Source organism: Ambystoma mexicanum, chromosome 9, assembly GCF_040938575.1.
Source record: "Ambystoma mexicanum isolate Mex_15411 chromosome 9, UKY_AmexF1_1, whole genome shotgun sequence".
Classification (NCBI taxonomy): domain Eukaryota; kingdom Metazoa; phylum Chordata; class Amphibia; order Caudata; family Ambystomatidae; genus Ambystoma; species Ambystoma mexicanum.
The window spans coordinates 1051654591-1051676364 of NC_090931.1; the positions used below are offsets into that span (position 1 = coordinate 1051654591).

Sequence of the window (21774 nt, forward strand, 5' to 3'; positions counted from 1 at the left end):
ATCTCATTGTACATATCCTTTAGATTCAATTACATATTGAAACCAAATTTATACATAATATAAAAGTAATAAAATTAAAATACATTTTTCTCATTCTCTAATGTCCCAAATAAAACCATACTAAAAAGAAGACTACCTGACATTATGTGTAATAAATCCAGTCTCTTGTAGTACTCTTACCACATTTAGGATCAGTCTAGTCTCATGACCCAATATTCTTTCCCAGAAACTGCTTGATGATAATCACTTGAAATTACAAATGTTGTCAGAAGTTTTTGCCTAACCTTCCAAGTTCCCCTACAAAACCTCGGTATGTGTTCAATTGTTTGCTCCCTGGCATTTGTACATTCTGGACACAGGGTTTTTGCAGCAGCTCCTTGTCCCCATTTTTCCAGGACTGCACCAGTCTTTACCAAATTAAGTCATGTTCTAAGGAAGTTCTGCCTTGTTTTTATGTCGGGGAACTTAGTAAAGTACCTGGGCAAGTAACCTCGCTTTTTATCATATCTAAAAAACGAAACTAAAGTCGACGAAGATCTGGCAGTTTCTCCTGTCTCAATCCAATCGATTTGCAATAAAGCTTTAACTTTTAGAGGATTGCTAATCAGTGTGTGTTTGTCCTGGTTGCAGTATAAGAGGAGATGGTCCACTCTGTCCCTAAGGAGGCCAAGAGTACTTGAGTAACCATAGTATAAGTGGGCCTTAAGATCTTCGCTTAGTGAATTTTCAATTGGGTCTTTTATTGATCTAAACAGAGACAGAAGCTTCCAGTTCATATTAGTTTTCAAAGAAGTGAGGCCCAGTTCGTATCTTAGTATGGCAATTAGCAAATTTTTGGGCAGGCCCAATACCTGCCTCCAGATCACTGCTTCAATTTTTTGCCAGTCTATAGACCAAAGTAAAGGGTTTGCCTCGATTCCTTAGAGTAGAACTGGGACGACTTTGGCCAAATAGAACTTAATTAGGGGTACGACTGAAAATGTACAATACATTCCAGAATTTTTTTTCATTTGCACTGTCAATTGTGAACTTTTAGCTAGAGTCTCTGTCTTTGTCCAATAGGCGGGACAGCGTATAGTCTATAACCCAAGTACACTATTTCCTTTACTACCGGGATTGGCCGACCTCCAATTTCCCATGAAAATTGGTCTCCTTGTACTCTGTTGTCTCCGAAGACCACCACTTTTGACTTCTCAGGGTTGATAACCAAGTAATTTGTACCCATATATTGTTCTAATGCCCCGAGGAGCCTTTGCAGTCCGACCAGAGTCTTGTCTAACAAGACTATGTCGTCTACATACATAAGCCACTTAATGGATGCCGAGCCCAATCTTGGACTCACCAGGGCAGAGGAATCCATCTCCTCACCAAAATCTGTTAGATAAAAAATAAAGAGAAACGGTGCTGCCATACAACCTTGTCTTACCCCTCTTTGAACTTCAATATGCTCCGATAGTTGGCCTTCTAGGTCCAGACTTACTCTCACTGTATTTTCTTCGTGAAGAGTTGCAAGAACATCTAACAATGATTTCAGGGATCCTTTTTCAATTAATTTGTGCCAGAGTCGATCACGATTGACCAGGTCAAATGCACTAGATAGGTCTATAAAGGCTCCATAAAGCCTACCTGAATGACTTCCTTCCTTATTATTCGTTAAAGTGGCCATAGTTATACCATTTATTGATGTTGAATGGCCGCATCGAAAACCTGTCTGTTGCCGTGGTAGTATGTTCTCTTCTCTGGCCCAGCTTTCAAGCTCCTTCAAAACTATTTTTACAAAAGGTTTACTTTCAACATCCAGCAGTGCAATTGGGCGGTAACTAGCTGGGTTTTTACTATCACCCTTTTTATATATAGGCACTATAACAGCAAGTTTCCAAGACGGTGGAATTGTTAGTGTAGTTATGATGCCTCTAAAAAGAGTTACGAATACATGAGACCATAATTCTGCGTCCTTTTTAAAGACTTGAAATGCAAGGCCATTTGGACCGGCCGACCTTGATGATGATGATTTTTTCATAAGATCTAGGACATCTTCTTGGCTAAAGCTTAATTTCCAATTGCATTTGTCCAGTTTATAAGTGAAAGACCCCACTGGTTTTAAATATTTGGCTGTAAAGGGATTTATCCAATCTACCTGTGTTACACCATTGGTTTGTATACTCTTCTGGTCATTATTGACTTTACCAATCAGTGCCCAAATGTTATGAGTCGAGTCATTTTTTAATGTCTGCAACATTAATTCACCATCATTTTGAAGGCGAGACGCTTCCTGATGTCGAGACCAGTTTCTGTAATGATTTTTATTACTTTTATTTTTTCAGCCAATTTAAACTTATTCAAACCCTCTTTCTTTGCTTTTCTTACTAACATTTGAGTTTCTTTCTTTAACCATATTGCTTCATCAAACGCATGTTTGTGTATGCATTGGTGAGCCGGTTTGTGGCTCGAGGGGGGGTCTATTGACCATAGGAACTCATGAAAGAGTAAGGGTTTCATTTCTGTCCTAAGGTCATTTGGCGCCCTCTCATCACAGAGTTGGTCTAAACACTCATTCAAGCGTCTGACTTCTTTATGATATTTTACCAAACCGTTTCCCCGAGAATCAGCCACTACTTTGTTTTTCCATTGTTCAACTTTTCTAATAGTATTCCAAACAATTATTGCTTCTAACTGCATATGGTCACTTGTAGCCCTCTCCTTAACCATGAAGCATTTGCACCTTCCAAATAGATTTCCAGATAAAAAGATGTAGTCTAATGTTGATTCTGCTTCTCCCCTCCTCCATGTTGAGGAGGGCAGGATATTGCCTTTCAGTTGGCCATTTAGAATCTTGAAGTCCCAGTCTTCAAAGAAGTTCAACCATCTTTTACCGTTCATTGTGACTTCCTTTGTTGATTTTTTTAACCCACAAGGTTTTGTTTGAACACATTGAGAATTCAAGTCTCGAGCTACCATTACAAATGCATTAGGGTAGGACGTTTTAATATCAGTCAAAATAATTAGAAGAGATTCCAGGAAATCAGTCAGTTTTTCTCTAGCGGGGTTCCAGTACAAATGTATAACAATGATTATATTGAGACCAGTTTTGGAAGGTGTGACCAATTTTACCAGGATTCCTTCCTCACTACAAGTAGTCTGTTATTTGTCCAAAGAGAACACTTCTACAGGCTATTAATATGCCTCCCGTTGGTCTTCCTCCTACTTCCACCTTAGCTGGTTGGACTATCGGAGTAAACCCCTCAATTTCTGGGGCATTAATCAACCAGGTTTCCTCGAGCAATATTAAGTCACTTCCCACAAATAATAAAGATCTCATCTCATGACTTTTAAATTAACTGGAACCCTGTGTATTCCAACTGACAATTCTGAGTTTATCCCTACTAAAGAGATGACTGAACCACTCCCAACTTCTGACAAACCTGAAGTATTATCTCTGGCAGCATTGGCCATGAAATGGACTCGGTCACGTCCTTCACTTCATGTTTCTCTAGTTTGTCTGTTGTAAGTACTACTGAGTTTTTTAAATCTCATTTAGTGACCAGTCCCACAGACGTAGCTTCTAGCCGAGGTGTAGATTCTGAAATCTCCAACCCTTGGGAGTGCAGCTTGTCTGCTGCATTTACTTGAGCTCCAATTTTTGAAGCGAACCCAACTTCTACGAAGCATGTCCTACTCTTCTGGAAATTGTATGTATTCTATGTCTTTAGTTGAGAAAAAGTACAAGTCTGGTATCCTTTTAAAAATGGAGAGTAAGGACCCCCATTTCAATGGTTGTTTCTTTTGCTGATTATCTTCGTATGTGAAGCATAATCTTGGGAGCACATAGGTTGCCAAATTCCTTTGACTATTTCCTTCTTCATTTTCTAATTGGACCATGTCCAGTGTATGTTTCCCAGAGATTGGTTGTGCTGAATTGTCTATTATATTAACCACCCCGAAAACTCCTTTTCGATAGGTCTTGGTGTTCTATTTCAGCTGGTGTTAGTAATACATTATCTTTGAAATTAGGTTGTTTCTGCTGTTTTTCATCAACTTCTTGCGCTTTGGGTGCACTTTTCCATGCCAAGTCAAAGAGTGGAGCTATTTTTACTCCAATTTCGTCTTTGTGTCGTCTTTAGTGATGACTTATGGTGTGGGAGGAAAATAGGGGCCCATTTCAGAAGTTTCCCCGTTGTGGTAGATCTAGCTCCTTGTGTTTTTAGGTAAATTTTTGTCTTTTCCTTACACAATGCGCCTTCTGTCTGAACTCCTATAGTCGTTTTCACAGACTATAACAGATCTATTTCTGGAGGGGCACTTTGCTTTCCATTTCTATTTGGATTGAGTATTGGAGCAATTGTTACATCCAGTAATTCAACCTGGACTTTTTTCATTTGAACTTCTGATATTTCCTTGTGTTGTTTTCCGCATACACTCAATCCTTTCACAAAGTTGTTTATGTTGGAATTTTTCATTTTTTTCCCCTTAATATTTTTTGACTTTTCTTGCAATACTTGGGTCTTAGCTAATCGGAGAGTGGGTTTTGATTTCTTTCGTCTTTCTCTTCTTCTTCTGGAATAGGTCTGTTGTGAGCTTTCTTTCCATTAATTACTATTACAGGTGTTTTCTTTTGCAGGAATGTCAGCTGTTTCATCAGAGATTTCTATTGGCTCTGCAGTTGTTGAATCAGCTGCCTGTGCCAAACGGTAGAATTCTTCTATCACTGAATCTGATAGAGTGTCGTCTGCTATATCAGAAGACTTTGTACTAATTTCCTCCATAAAAGGTTCTTTTTTAGGTTTTGAAGTTACTCTTTTGATTGCTGTCGGATGTGCTCTACCAGGAGCCTTTTTGTGTTTTTTTCCTCTCCAAGCAGCTTGGTCATGAGAACTTTTATCTCGGTTAGTTCTCCATTTTGCTTCTCGAATCCTCCTTCCAGTTTTATCAGAGCAGGAATCATTGGGCCGTGAATAGCATTATTTTGACCACCACAGCAAACTCAAATTGTTCTATATCTTTAGTCATTTCCATTAGAATTCCTGTGTGGGTTTGCACATCTCCCTTAAGGAGTTCAAAAACTGTAACCAAAGAGTTTAGGACAAAATTCAAAGCTGAAAGTATAACTTCGACCCCCATATGATTTGAGTTTGAACTTTGTGGGTGAGTATTGTTAATAGTAGTTATTGATTTGGCTTCAGTTCTTGTGATACTGCCGATTCCCTTCTTGATTTCTATGTAGAATTTAGCACATTCCTTTGGGAAACAGAGTTCTGCATGTCAGTAGGTGAATAGTTCGAAGTTTATGAAAGGTCCAGCCCTTGCCTTAGATTTCGTGAGTGGTTAGAATCTGCAGTAGTGTTTAAGACTTCAGAGTTGAGCTGGTAAGCACAAGAGCTAGCCACGACTATGCATTTATATCTCCGTCTCTGAAAGAAGCGATCTATTGTTCCTTTCATATTGGTCACGGATAGTGTAAAGTCATGTATATTTGTCAGAGGAAGGAAAGCTGTTCTCTCCATTTGGGTGGCATCACGTGAGGGTATTATGCAAATGATTTCGTAGTGTATTTGTGCAGTGGCTTCTACGGTATTTACATGCAATACCTTCTTATTTACTGGTTCTGAGAGAGCCTCCCAAGAACCTGCGGATTGCTCGTCGTGCAGATCGTTCAAACATTGTATTGAGGAGTCTTCTGTTGATGGACCACTCCTCAAATTATACCGAATAGACATCTCAACATTGCTTCTCTTTGTAGTGCGTTCAAGGTGTTTCTTACTGAATAGTTAAATTCCTTAGCCACTTTGTTGCGTAATTCAAGTGGTGTTTTTGAGGGAAAACTGAACAGATGGTCAATTAGTACGGGGGGGATCAAAGGGGATTGCACCCCAACAGTCTCTGTCCCTTTTTCTCCTTAAATTGGTTTCCCCGTGCTCTTATCTGAATGAGCACGATGTAAATGTATCTCAAGAGCGTGAGTCGTAGTTTCAGTGTATGTAGTGGCTGAGCTCTTAACAGTCACTTGGGCTTACATGTAATATAGTGACTGAGCAGACCTCTTATCAGATAGTTAATAAACTTACTGTGTCACGCCAACCGGCAGCCGTCCACGCCGAACAGCCAAACAGCAGCAGCCCTTTTCTCAAGGGCTGAGGGCTGTCGGCTGTCTGATTTATGTTGGTATGCTGTGAGTGTGCTCCGTCAGCTGATCAGCAGATCCAGGGATTGCTGAATGTGTTCAAGGAGCCACTCCTGACTCTGCTTTCGTGTAGTAATAGTTCAAAGTATAATTCAAAGTAGAAAAACAATGCCGTTCAGCTTTCCCAGTTTTCCAATCAACACACGCAATTTACAGCCAAACAGCAGCAGCCCTTTTCGCTCCAGGGCCTATCCCTTAAAAATTTTAAATTAAAACTATTTTAATTATTTTCATGAACTGAGTGCAGCACTGCTTTACCAAAGCTACCATCCTGACCAAGGTAAGATTCCGAGCAGTAATGCTTTGTGAACGTGTGGATAGTAGACCACGTTCCCGCTTTACAAATATTTGTATAGGGACACCCCTTTGCAGGGCTGTAAAGGTAGCCATGCCCCTGGTGGAATAGGCCCTTAAACCTTCCGGAGGATCCTTCCATGGCAACCTGTAGCATTCGGAAATGGCCAGAATGATCCATCTGGACCAGGTCTGCTTAGAGACAGCCTGACCCAGTTTGTGGCCCGTATAGCCAATGAACAGCTGATCATCAATACAGAGTTTTGGCATTCAAGATATATAAAATCTTAAAGCTCTATGAGGGTCCAACCTATATAATCACTCCTCATCCTTGCTAGGATGAGGTGCGCGGGGGGGATAGAAACAAGGCAAAACAATTTTTTGTCCTATGTGGAAATCAGAAATGATTTTGGGTAAAAATGAAGTTTTAACCCTTAGAACAATCCTATTCTTGTGGAAGATAGTAAAGGGTGGCTTGGACGAATGTGCTTGCAACTCGCTCGCTCTAAGGGCTGATTTTAGAGCTACCAATAGAATGGTCTTAGAGGTTAACAACCTCAAGGGACATGAATGTAAAAGTTCAAAAGGTGCACACGTTCGAAATTTTAGAACCAGATTAAGATCCCAAATTGGAACCTGTAATGGAGAATGGGTGGGCGGGGGAACATTGGTGAGCCCCTTTAGAAATTGTGTCCCCAGTGGAATTTTGAAGTAAGACCATTCCTCTGACGAGCGCTTAAATATGGGCACTGCCGCCAAATAGCCTTTAATAGTACCAATCTGGAACCCCAGATTGGCTAAAGATAGCAGGAAAGATGAAACATTCGGTATTTTAGATAGAAAAGGATCTATATTCATTTCTCTGCACCAGTTGCACAATTTATTCCAACGGCAACAAGACTTTGTTGCTGGCCTTATGGCAAAAGCAAAATCTCCATTACGTCATCCTGGAGGTCCCAATCCTTGTATCTCAACCTTTCAGAAAACAAGCGTGAAGGTAGAGTGTCTTGACCTCCGGATGGAGAACCCAACCCTCTCTCGCGAGTCCAGAAGGTCCGGGTCCACATCCTCCTGGCCCAATCTGGGGCAATTAGGATCATGCGTTTCCCGAACTTTCACAACCTCCCGATCACATGAGGAATGACAGGCGCTGGAAGAAAGGTTTACAGGAGTGGAAATTCCCAGTCCACCACAAACGTATCTCCTAGAGCTCCTCTTGGAGGAAATTCCCTGGAGCAGTACAGTTCGCACTACCGGTTGACACCAGTCACAAACTGATCCACTTGAGAGGTTCCCCAAAGGTTGAAGATCTCTTGAAGGACTTCATGAGCTGGTGCCCACTTGTGAGAGACTGTGCCCTGCCTGCTCACAGAGTCTGCCGCTGTGTTCTCCTCTACGGCTAGGTGAACTGCCAATAGGGGGATTCCTTCTTGTATTGCTCAGTTCCAGAGCTGCATTGCCTCTGCACAGTGGAAGTGACCCTACACCTCCTCGCTTGTTGAGGTAGTACATGGCCACTGTATTGTCCATCATTTTCAGGACATTCTTTCCCCATACAGAGGGCAGGAAGGCCTTCAGCGCTAGTCTAATTGCCCTCAGCTCCAAAAGATTGACATGTAGTTTGGACTCCGATGGAGACTAACGGCCGCTGACTGTCAGATTGTTGGTGTGGGCTCCCCACCCCGTGAGTGAGGTGTCGATACTACTGTTATCTCCGGCCATGGTTGCCAAAATTGTTCCCCCTTCAGAATGTTGTCCTCGCAAGCCCACCACAGAAGATCCTGTGCGATCCTGCTTGGAACCCGAAGTATGTACGACATCTTTTCAGAGACCTGGGACCATTGGGTTCTTAGAGCCCATGAAAGGTATCTCATTCTCAGGTAGGGCTCTGGCACCAAAACATGCAGAATGCCAAGAGGTCGAGCAACCTCAAAAAAATCAGAGGCTGGGAGACACTGGCTTCTTTGAAATTTGATGACCATCTGAGCCTTCACCTCGGGTGGCGAGCTCTTTCCCCATGGATGCATCCAGAACAGCTCCTATGAATTGGAGTTTCTGAGACGGTGTCATATGGGACTTCTTGTAATTGAGGGAGAAGCAGTCTTTGAAGGGAGTGGCAGGTGACATTGAGATTATCCAAACTTGTTCTGGAGAATGTGTCCTGATCAGCCAATGGTCCAGGTAGGGGAAGACTAGAATTCCCCCTTCACCCGAGACTCGCTGACACTACCGCCATCAGTTTGGTGAAAAACCCTCGGGTGGAGGTCAGCCCGAATGGCAGAACTCGTAAATGATAAATGAGAACCGCCAACTGGGAACCTCACGTATTTTATGTGCTTGAGATGAATTGTCACATATAAATAAGCATCCTGAAGGTCCAATGACGCCAGTCTATACTGGAGCTGGAGGGCCTGAAGGATATGAGAAAGTGTGACCATCTTGAACCTGTCCTTCCTGAGGAATTTGTTCAAGTATCTCAAGTCCAAGATGGGTCTCAGTCCTCTGTCCTTCTTGGATATTAGGAAATAAGGGGAATACTAACCATTGTTCCTCTCTGTTACAGGCACTGGTTCTACAGCGCCTTTCTCTAGCAGGGTTAAAATCTCCTGCACAAGGAGCCAATCTGCAATCCTCAAAGAGTGGTTACACGGACTGTTCCGACGTGTCTATATAAAAGGAAGGCAGTAACCGTGGGCTACGGTTTCCAAGGCCCAAGCACCCAAAGTAACGTCTCGCCATTCTTCTAGATGCATAATCAGTCTGCCTCAGTCTGCCACCCCCCTCCACTGGTGAACTGTGACTCAAGACCTCAGATGTTTGGAGGCAGCAGCATATGTTAAAGAAGCCCTTAACTGAGCTGGCTTTGCACCCCTTCCTCGTCGACCACGAGGAAATCTTCTTCGGCATCTTTGACTGGCCATTACTCATGCCCTTCCAAATGAGGAGTAGTAGCGAAAAAAATCTACTCCTCCAAGGTTGTCCACTAGGTAGAAAAGGCTGAGGTTGCCCAATAGCGGCGCCTAAAGATTTGGATGATGACTGAGGTCTGCAACCTCAAAACTCTTGTCGGCCTTGTTGCCAAAAAGGTGAGTCCCGTCAAAGGGCATGTTGAGAATTCTGGACTGTACATCCAGTGCTAAAACTGACTTCTGCAACCAGGCAAACCTGTGCATAACGGAGCTGGCAGCCATGGCTCTGAGTATGCCATCAGCAGAATCCCAACCTGACTGCAGAGGCTCGCACATGGCTTTTTTGCCGTCTCTATTGCTAAGAACCAGGCTCTTTCATCCCCCTCGGGAATGAGCTCTGCCGTCATGGAAATGCAGTCCCATAGAGTGAACGTACATTTTGCGAGGGCACATGTGGAGTTGGCAGATTTGAGTGCCATACTCCCTACTGAAAATACCTTCCTTGCCCATCCATCTACTTGTAGAGAAGGAGCCAAGTACCCCCACCTCAATCAACCCATCCCTTTTGCCTGTATGCTGGAAACTAGAGTACGAGACGTATACTGAACCGCTGAATCGACAAAGAGTGGAATATGGACTCAGTCCAGTACCAGTGAAAGGGCCAGTAACTAAGAGAATCTGGGAGCCAAGGTACCCATTGAGGAAACCATATCTACATACAAAGAAATATGATGGTCATCAGAACAAGTTTCCTGAAGAAGCAAAACCAATAAACAGCAAGGATGAATGGTAGTGTTACTAGCCATTGCCAAATATATGTTATATGGAGCTGAAGATGAAATAAGATGCAGTGACCAGAGAATGCAGATATTCTATAAGGCATCAAGAAAGTAATAAGGATAAGTGACATCTTGGGCTCAAGGTGTAGAAACGTATGCCACAGGAACAGATGAAGATATTAAATCATTTTACAGGTGTACAGATGCAGAAGAAACCTAAGCAGCAAAGTAATCGTGAAGCTAGCTCTAATCTTATAGTAAAATAGATAGCGGCAAAGCGCCAAAGTATACATACATAGGAATGAGAGATTTGAGGATGTTTCCACTAAACGTATTAAAGCAGGTTGGACATTAGCAAAGAGGCCTCAGTTCAGTATGTCACAGTATAAAAGCAGACATTGAATTACAGAAGCGGAGCTCAGAAAGGCAAGGTTGGACGAGCCCCAGGACGCCAAGGTCTTATCAAACTGAAGGAGTCAACATAACAAAGAAGAGGTCTATTGGAATAAAATATTAAATACACGAAAAGGCTTAATTTTATGGTCTCTATTCAAATGGAAGCATGAAGTTGGATGAACAAGATGGTCGCACCTACGCATGGAGGCAGACTGTGCTGCTCACTCCCTAATTTTCTCCGAGCTAAGAACACTCTCAAGGACGAAGTTCAAAGGCCTAATCGACAGACCACTGAGGTGATGGATTGATATGCTAATTGGTGGGAAGCTAAAGTTAAGGCAACCTCACCAGCATCTTGACCGCCAGCCTGCAGGCTGCTAACTTAGGTGGAAAGATACTGAAAATGGATTGAGTGCCAAACAATTGTAGAGGACCTGCGTATTCAGGGGTCCTATAGTGTGTAAACCAATGGGACATTTTGTATTTAGTGACGTTCATAGTGTTCATTTTTAGAGGAGGGCTTAGTTGCCCCACCTGATGTTCACATAGTTACACTCTTTTACACTAGTATGGATTATATACTTAGAACCAATCACTCCCCCGTTAGGTTTTTGTAGTTTGCCACGTAGGGCGACGTTGGTAACACGTAGGTTAGATGTCAGTGATGACACATTTTGCTTAAAAAATAATTTGTTTTCTTAAATGTGTTGAGAGTTTGAAGATCGAGCGTTTGCGTTGATGTTCGTTATGCTCCCCGTTTTAGATAATGGATATTAAAACAGTCTTACTTTTGTCAACTTCTTGAGTCAGCTCTTTTATTTGGTGTATGAGTAAGATCTGCATCCCCATCCATCTCAAAGGTAATTGCTGCTCATCAAAGGGGCTGGGAATATCCAGTTCATACTCTTTTGTTGTTCCCATCTGGAGGGAAGGTAGGGTAAGCCAATTGCTTAGATGTTGCAGTAGCTGCCTGCACCACCAGACTCTCTGGAGCGGGGTGTTTGGACAGGTAGTCTGGGTCACTACTGGAAGGGTCAAGTTCTTATGGTTTCCGGTGTTTCCCAATTCGTCGCCACCCTTTTCTGCAAAGCAATATGAAATGTTAATGTGGGATCGGATGGAGGATCCTTAGCTAAGATATCCATTAGATCATCTTGTTCGAATGGCAATGGAGGTCTACTCCACCCCATGTAGTCCACTACCTTGGACATCAGTTGTCTGTAGGATGCATTGGCATGCTCCCCATCCTCTGGTCTCCCAAACTCCAACTCAGGTGAGGTATCCACCCCATGTGCAGTCTGTAGGTTGTCAGTGGTCCCTCAACCTTAACTCCTCTGCAATAAAAAAAACTTGTACATTTGGCGTACTAAACTGGAGGCCAAATGGTGTCTCTTCATCTGACTGCTCATTCTCTTCATAAATGGAAGAAAGACTTAAAATAGTCTTTCCTGCGTAGTGGTACATAGGTTCTCAGGAATTGGGGATTTTGAAAATAATGGGGTTGACGCTGAAGGAGTCGTCAAACCTTTCTTCATTGGCGCTGTAGATTTTATTGGGGCACTCTGCATCAATGGTGCAGCTGGCAATGATGGCACAGCTTGTGTTGATTCCTTCGGCGTCGAGTGTTTGGATGGCGTTGACGACCTAGACTTATGCTTCCGGCTCGACCAAATCTTCAATGAGACTTCATCGGATCGAAGCCTCAATGGCTCTCGGTGCGGATTGGGCCTTCGTCCCGGGCTCGTGGGTGCGCAGGATTTAGGTCAAGCCCTTTCCTTCCCGGCTTATTTCAAAGGCGTGGAGGAGCATTGCTTGGAGGCTTTTGTTTTTCAAATATTTTGAGCATCTCACATCTGTAGGAATCCCACTCGGCTGGCGAGGACTTTTTAGTTTGGCAAAAAACCCTCTTGGGGTAAGCATCTGACAACCAAGTCGACCAACGCTGCCCTCTCTTCGACTTCGAGGACGAAGAAGAGTGGTGGGAGCCACTCCTCGATCTGGACCCCTTGGCCGCCTTCCTCCGAGGAGAGTAGCCTCTCGACTTGCCAGTCGAAGGTTTCTTGGTCGGGGTAGGAGATTTAGGGATTCGACTTAAGTTCAACTTCCCCTTTCGTTCCTTCAAGGCCTTTCCAGTCAGACTGGCACTTGGAGCAGTCCGAGGTGTTATGGTCCACCCTGAGGCACCACAAACCGATTCGATGGGGATCGGTCAAAGACATTTTCAACCAATTATCCCTACACTTCTTGAACCCGGTCTTCGGGGATTGTCAGTGTCGAAGACGACATTTCGATTTCACGAAATAATGGAGCTGTCACAGAAGTGCAGGTCCGTGTCGTATTTCTCAAAGCTAAAGCTGTCGTGGAAAATAGGGAACTGAAGCAAACAGGCTCTGCGCGTTCTGTATATGCCTTCGATGACATCATCCTCGAGACCGAGTCCTTCGAGGGACATCGAGTCGACGCCATTGACGCACAGCACCCTCTGCCGAAAAATAATTTCCAATGCAGCTGGAACTGGATATCATATCAAAGGTGAGGAATACGTGAGAGGACACAATCCATTTGAAAAGGAAACTTCTGGAAAGAGGTTTGAGCTCTCCATCTACCAAAGCAGATCCGACTTGACTAGTTCGGGTACTAAAAGAAGCGCTCATTTGGGCTGCTAGTTAAGCTTGCAAATCTTTGCCAAAATAAGTTATATGTTTTCCACATATGCAACCTTATATAAGGAAGTTCTTAGGCCAGCTTCTCACACCCGATGGGGTAAGTAACTGGCGATTAGCAAGATGCTTATCTTGACTGGTGCAACATGTGAACCAACTAGAATGAATGTCTGTCCTACTCCAGTGTAATGCTACCATGTGGGACAATTTGATACATTCAAGGAAGCCCCACCTTTAATTTAACTAGGCATCTACAAGCGGTTTGTGCGAGAAGCAGACTCCTCTGGTGGTGCTGCACTAGCTGCATTATCAAACAAAGGAAGACTCTACCGAAAATACCCTGTGCCCTTGCACTTCAGAAAGATCACTCTGAATGAGGTAAAGTATCCATTTACTATTGAGAATTTCTGGCCATCAAGGATGGGTTAACAAACTGGTGCCATCTGGCAGGAGCAAATGATTCTGTGGAAGTATTAAGTGATCATCAGAAACTAACATTCTTGAGAAATATGCACAATGTCTGAGCCCTATTAAAGCCAGATGTTGCTTTTCACTGCATTCAACTAGACAGTTTCATCACCCGAGCTCCACAAAAGATTTCAAGCTAACCAGGCTCCCCTTGGCTATAACCAAGAGCTAAATAGCTCCCAGCTCCTGCAATGCAGGTTCTTGTGGATTTGAATAGGAAGAGACACTAATGGTTATGTCGAACAATGTACAATTTGGGTATAGCAACAGTAGACCAATCAACCACCTGCTGGCCTCTAGCAACCCTTGCAGGTGCATGACGGCCCCCTAGGGGTGTTCAGTGGCAGTCCAAAGCTATGCCAAAATTGGGCATTTCATTCCACTAACATGTTGCCCTCTGCAGAAAATCTGGCTTTTTTTTGGCAACACATTATCTGCCTTTAAATCATGCCTAAAGAGTGGTCTTAGATTAGCAACCCTAATTCACTGCCAGATTTTGAAAGTCCCTAGCATAGCCGGGCAATCGGGTTCATCATTCCACCGATTTCCACCCGCAAACAGGTGGCTAAGTGCAACAAGTTAATTAGCAGACCGAGCACTAGCTCTGCCGTTTCCTTTCACAAGCGCAAAATAACTGGATATAGCCCCTTCTACTTGCATAGTTAACTACATTAATAACAACATGCATCTACCATGTCTCCTGAATATGCCAGACACACTACCATCCCCGTATGGCCCATCATATTGACTGAACAAAATAATGCTGGAAACAAAGGCTAGTACAAAACATAGCTTGGATGCACCACAAACCTTAAAACACTACACCAAGCCAAAGACTCTTACAAATGCCTGGCCGATCGCAAACTGCAGCCAGTTTCTGTGTATGCAATGTACAACAGTGTTTCGCACCAGAAACCCTCAGATCAGTATCATGACAAAGTAAAGCCCCACTGTTTGCCCCTTTACAGTCCTGAAACTGGCTTCCACTGTAGCTGCCAAATTGCAACTCCCCAAACATTGGCAGATTCATCCAGTATTTCACATGCCACCTTTGAAGCCTGCACACCCTGCAGCTCCATGAACTAGCTCCTCTGATATTGCCAAGCTAAAGGTCTTAAATGTGCCCACCTCATCTCCAGCTGTTGACACTAGAGCTAACCGGGGTATAATGTTGAAAATTAGCAGAGCGCACAATTGGATATGCATTTTTTTAATTGAATTTCTTGACCCACCTGCAAAGTTAAGTTAATCAAAGCTGACGACTGCCTACCTAATACCAAGGCTAAAAAAGTCAACTCAGAGACCTGACTAGAAAGCCACAGCTGGGTATTGGTTGGAATCATGCAATATAGGTAAATAAATGAAGATATCCCTGTTTTAGGGATAATAACTAAATTGTTGTGTGCATCAAGATGTTCGAATGTGCCTGGGTAGATAGGAATTCTCTATGGCAAACAGTTTAGGTTGGCTAATAAAGCATTGCTGATATTGAGCTAGAAAGCTTCTGAACTGTCTTGAGTGCCCTGGAAGAGTCTGTGGTGGAACTACAGGCCATCATTACAGGCTCTCTCCACGAGTGAAAACTTCAGCTCCCAAAGTATCTGCACCGGCGGGAGCAATGGAGCACCTTAATAAATTATTTTTACTCAATCCAATAAAACCGCCCTTTCAGCTCGAGAGATTGAGCATATTCTGCTTTTCATGAATCACATGAGACATTCACTACAGCATTACCGTCTAGACTCATTACAAGAACGAGTGGCTTGCCAAACCCAAACAGGCTATATTGCCTTGCTGGAAACCTTTTAAGAGGCAAAGCCCACAAAGCATCATGAAACCTGAGAGATACAAAATCCTGTATAAGCATATGCATGTCTATTGTAAAATGAAAGATATGCTTCAATAAATGCCAAAAGCGCCTCTTACCTAGCCTAGTGTTCCCAGCACCCAAAAACGTCAGGAGGCTGGCAGGGACAAGAGGAAACCGCAGAACAGACACTGTCAAGTAATAGGAAAAAAGCAGCAACATTGGGAATGCTCTATATAGAAAGACGACAGACAGCACAGGGGTACCAAATAGGAAAGTTACCTTATCATGGAGAAATCTTAAGGGGGAAATTCCGGGCAATTTTAGTGATGTGATGTAAGTTAAGAGCATGGATTCACAGAGAAGACTGCAAGGACAGAAGCCTCTGCAAACCCTGGGAGCGATGTTACAGAGCATGCTGCACAGGGAATAGTAAATTCTTTTTACAGAGCTGGAACAGTCTGGAAGCAATGCACTGAGAATTAACTAGTATACTATTGATAATTCCAATGAAGAGGAACAAACTCACCAGGAAGAAGACAACTGACTTCCCAATGTCACCACAGGACACCATTACGGCTGTAGGGATTGTGCAGAGAAGACTGTAAATGAGGAATGCGACCAGCGGCTGGGCAATAAAAGTCAATTAAAGACAAATGGCTGAGATGTCCCAGAAGGTTAAACCAGTCTCGTGCCTATTCACTACTTATCTCAAAGCCAATGATATGGAGAAGGAAGCTGCAGTGCTCACAATTCCCACTTGTAATCCAGGTGCCCCTATAACAAGATAGGCTTCATCTTTTTGTACATTTGTCCCATGGTTTCCATGGCAATCCTTGATTGCGGCACTTTAGGAATGATTAAAATTGATTCTTCAGATTCTTTCTCAAACTTCAGTTCGCAATATTCATGACAGTAGCTTTCACAATAGACATTGATGCCTCAAATGGTAGTATTACAAGGTTTGAAAAGGCTACCATAAGAAAAAAACGTGGAAAAATTATCCTGAAGGATACAATCAACAAGTGAAGGTGTCTGAACAAAAGCATATATTATGAACACAACCCAAATAACCTGATAAAGTATGAAATTATAGAACAGCCTCAGCTATTAAAGAAGAATTTAAGGTTAATGAGCAAGGAACCAGATCTGGGTGTATTCATGAACACTTTATAAAAACAAAGTACATGTGCAAAATGTTTCCAGCACTGCAGAATATATATACCCAAACTATACACCGCAAAACGAAAATAGCAAAGTCTTCAAATACTTTAATGAAAATTTCAATAGCTCGTAATGACTCAGACTGCAAAAAATAAGATCCATTACTTCAGAAAGTGGACATGCCCAAACTGTTAAAGCAGAGAGAATTGAAAAACATGGCAATCTCAGAAAATGAGGTCAAAGACACCATTATATTTCAGAAGGCCGAGTCCCAGATGTTTCTTTTGGCCAAATATTACAAAGAATTCTCAGACACGTTCATCACTCACCCAACCAAGATGCACAATTATATACAGATGCTGGACTGACTGCTAGGTAAGTAATACGAAGTAGGCACATATAATGCTTATCCCTAAACGTAGGCAAATAGTGCTAGCTACCACAAAATCATATTATAAAATTTGGATAAAAAAAAAAAAATGAATGCACACCTGAACAGCCACAATAAGATAATAGGGCTCCGAGTGGTGAGGTTGCAAGAGTATACATAAAACTCTGAAATTAGGATGTACACCGTTATTCTCCGAATAGACTAACAAATGTTCAGTAGCATTGCATGAATATTCTTTGAAATTATTAAGGGGATTTGGATTTACAGATACGGGTGGTCTTAGACCAGGTGATTGCAACCTTTGGATCTCAAGATGTTTTGGACTACAACTTTTATCAGCCCTAGCTAGCATAGACAATGGTGAGGAATCATAGGAGTCTTAGTCCAGCACATCAGAAGAGCCACAGGTTGCAAACCAATGTCTTACACGATTTCCCACAGGCACTCATTTTGTCTGGAGACACAAGATAAAATGATTTTCACACTAAGAGAGAGCAGGAGACAAGATAACAAGGCTTTTCCAAGTCCTCATTTGCCTTCACTGTTGCTCTACATGGCCTAGTCTGCTCAATTAGGTACTGTGATGCATAAAATAATTGCTATGGGTCATAAATGCAGAAAGTCAGATATCCACTGTGACAGAATCCAACACTTTTCTCATCCTAATTCTATTCGAAGCAACCAATCTACAGGCTCACTGCAACATATATTCACTCTACACCGATACAAGACAGGACGTATCAGCACTTATAGGGGTGTGTTCAGCATTTCATGCACTTTCATTAACAGAAGCTAATTTGATACTACAATCCATTACGCCACATTCGACAAACAGGACCTAAATGCAAACAATGTTACCTGCTTCATGACTGAAAGAAACAGCAATAAATCAAAGAACATTTTAAGGATAACCATTTGGAATGATCATACCAAAATATCAGTGATTGTCATCAAGAACAAAGCGATGCAACGAGGAAAAAGTTGCAAAAATATGCCATTAGGACAAGCTCATTAAACTGATTTGCAAGTTATATATTTTAAGGTTACCATTGCAGAGCATGATCTAAAGTAATCTTGTGTGGTAAAATGACAGCAGCAAGTAAAAGTATCAAAATGATAGTACTGCAAGAACAGTTCAACATACCTTTTGCTCCAATTCATTTTTCCTGTAGTTGATCGTAATGGAGTAGTAATGTCGGTTCAATCCATGAATCAGAGCCTAAAAACACAATAAAACATCAAGAAAAATCTGGAGAAAGTTTGACAATATCAAGTACAAGACCTAAATCTCGCAAGAATCAAAAACACAGTATTTAACAACAATATACAACTCCAAAAGACTTATCTAGCCCGGCATAATGTACATTAAAAGGCATGGAGATCACGTTCCAGGCACTAGCAATTAACGTCTGGTACCGCAGGTTTTAAGAATGTAAGCGTCGGAACAAAACTCCTGTGGCTGAATTTTCTTAGTGGGAAACACATTTGTTTCCTTAATGCAATGAGCGTTGCGCCGAATATCTTCCCCTCAGAAAAAATGATAAAATACAAAGATGGGCACCATGGAAACAAAGGGATCGCTTTCCAATTCCATGGTGTGGTAGTGCTGGTGGGGAGGAGAGAGATGTGGAAAAATGCACCACTGCTGCTGCCGAAGGACATGTAAATTAAGAGAAAAATGCCGGACTGCATGCTGAGCCCTCTAGTTATATGGCAATGCATCCCAACGGCTATTATTGCCTGCTTTCAGAGCAACCTGTCCATTAGTAATTACATATCACTGTATCTCAATAGAGTTTTCGTTTTACTTTATTGATATTTGATCAATCCAAGCTAGAGCACAGCATTTGTGGTTCTGCTTGAATTGCCCCAGCTTGATTCCCATGAATCCACTTTGTTAGCACTGTTTCTAGATGTATCAAAGACATTAACAATACACCATGTATTCTTATGAAAGTAACACAAATTAATGTTAAGAGATATTGTCTCTGATGAGCTGCAGCCCGTGCAGCAAAGGCTCAATGCTTTAGAAGCATTCTTGCAACAGTACCATCCAGGCACTAAAGATGCTTCGGTTTCCTCCCTGCTGCTCCATATGCTTCTGGTGAATGGCCAGCGCAGTGGGTTGGCACCCTTAGTGAAGCTTGTGGGGCGAGACACCATACATGGAAGAGACCTGCTTCTTTTACCACTCCCCGCCCCCACCTGGGAATTACAGAAATGTAGGATGCCACCATCCTCAAGACAAAGTCCTTCTCTGAGAGGCTTAAAGCAGCCGTCATCATGAATGTGACACACGGTCGTTCCCTTTCACCAGCAAGAGGCTGGAAGGCAGACTGAGAATGTGTGGCCAGCAGAGGTGTCAGCTCAAGTGGAGAGACAAGCCAATCCCAAGGCCCACGACAGGGCTCTAAGTCACTGCCAGGGCACAGCCAGATAGCCAATCCCCAGTCCCAGCTAACACACCAGTCTTCTTTCGACAGAGAGGCAGGGTCAAATCACTATAAAAAACAACATGATCAGTCTGGTAGGGTGGGAGTTTAGAGAAGGTGCTGAAGTTAGTCGTTTGGAACAGATTAAAGCATACACAAAGGAGGAGGCTGGAGGGAGATTAAAGGAGAGGTAGCAGTGAGAGACAAGAGGTGGAAAAAGATGCCTGAAGAGAGTAATGAGGGGGTTGAGAACTATAGGGAGGTCTTTGAAGTACAGAGGAGGATTTGTTAGGAGTATGAGGATGTGGATGGTGATGTTTGTAGTAGGTTGGTAATAACGAGAAGGAGGTTGTTGGGAAATATCTGAATGTGGCTTACGATCGTAAGGAAGAAGCTGGGAAACAGGAGAAGATGGCAATAGCAAAAAGGAGGTTGGGGAGAAAATCTGAAGGTGGTTTAAGATTCTAAGGGGGAGGTTGATGGAGTACACTGGATGGACGCGTTACAGAACATCAGGCGGTTAATTGATATTGAAAGGAGGTGGGTGGAAAAAAGGTTAGACAGTATTAGGAAGCAGTAGACAAGAGATGGGAATCCTTTCAGAATTTGGCAAAGACTTTTCAGAGGAGGCTGGAGACAAGGGAGGGAGACTGAGGTAGTAGGGCAAGATACGGAGGAAGGAAACACACAGAAGTAGATAGAGCAAGTACGGTGGAGAGTAGAAAACATGTGAAGGTGGTTGAGGACAAATCGGAAGTAGTTGACATATATCGAAAGGATGGAACTGGGAAAATAGGCAGATAGATCAGGAAGGTTCTAGAAGGTCCAGTTGGCCAGAGTCAGGTGTTAAGATGTGGGAGGTGAAACAAGCACATGGCAGCAAGTATACGTGAGGTTCAGAGAAGCGAACGAGGGGACTGAAACCAGGGATAGGAAGGTTTGGAACACTCTGTAGCTAGGGAGACTGGAAGCTCCTCTATTGTAGTTCTACCCAATGCAAGCTCCCTCCCACCACCGCCCACTCACCCCCACAAGTAGTCGTAATACTTGAGAGTTGGACACAACCCTCGCTCTAAAATTCCGTCTTTGAGGAGGCTAAATGAAAACTGCAGGCCAGGGATGGACTAGTAAAGGGGCCTTTAACAAAAAAATCTCTAAAACTTAAGGCAGCGATTGATACCGAGAGAAGGGTCTGGGAACCACCAAAAACCCGTAACGCAGGCTTCAGGAACCCTGGTCCTGAACCTTTCAGGAATCTTCACTAGAGCATGAGATTTTCCCCAAGGGAAGCTATCCTTAATTCAGTTAGCAAGACACTACCCAGACCCTGGTGAAAGTATACATCCAGACTATTTTAGTGTGTGTTTGTTGTCTTGGCCACATGTAATATATTTAACTGCAATAACGTCTTTCATAACAAGAGATGTTTGAACTGCTTCTAGCACATAAGCTGGAATGTGTATGTTTTCAAGTAGTCTCTGTGCCAGATACCCTCCAGCTTCCCATGTACAATGTTCAGAACACCAAGATAGATTAGAATGGCCCTTCTGAAACCATGGTTTTGCTCAGGGAGTTACCCAGAATAGTGGATCTTCTTGCCTCTTCTATTCAGGCCATATTTCCTGAGACACTATATTATAGCGCCCTGCAGAGAGTAAAGGTTTGGCACATCTGCGGAGCATTGTTCTACAACAAGGTGTTGTCCTTAGTGGCACGCACAGAGCTTCAACAGTGGCTGGACCACATTGAGGCCTGGAATGGCTGGGCCTTTTTTGGCTTGGATCTGGTTCTTGTGATAGAATCTGATGTCAGCAGGTGCAGTTGGGGAACATTTAAATGGAGAGATGTACATTGTGGAAATGGTTTCTGGAGGAACTGGACCTGGATATCAATTGCCTGGAACATTCAGCAGGTTCCTTTGCAACCAAGGCTTTCAGTGGGGTCTGAGTAGGAGCTTGAAAATTGCTAAAGATGGACAAAGGTTTGGCAGTTCACTAGTGGACTAGCCAAAGGACCTGCGTTATAACAAGAGATGTCTTATGATGACCCAGGATCATCTGTCGAGACTATCCAGTATGGTCACAGATTGGAACTCCGGGCATCTCAGTGAATGGTTTTAATCATCTTTGCCTCCCTGAATGCAAAATGGCGTAAACTTTGGACAGGTCTCCTTGCTTTCTGGCTAAATACCCATCCGAGTTGCTTCCTTAGTTGTAGGCTTGTCACGGTTTTATTGCACGGCACACTCCAGCCAGGAACTCCTTCCTCGACAACGAATGTGGCGTACAATGAA

General features: G+C 43.0%; 1 protein-coding gene across 1 annotated transcript in view; it reads right to left on the reverse strand.

Moving 5' to 3' along the window:
* Positions 1 to 21774, reverse strand: part of PSMD14 (proteasome 26S subunit, non-ATPase 14) — a 1137097-nt gene that overhangs the window by 82143 nt on the left and 1033180 nt on the right. Inside the window, exon 8 of the mRNA XM_069616337.1 lies at positions 18194 to 18268. Coding sequence (XP_069472438.1) covers positions 18194 to 18268 — 75 coding nt within the window. The remainder of the gene's footprint in view (positions 1 to 18193; positions 18269 to 21774) is intronic.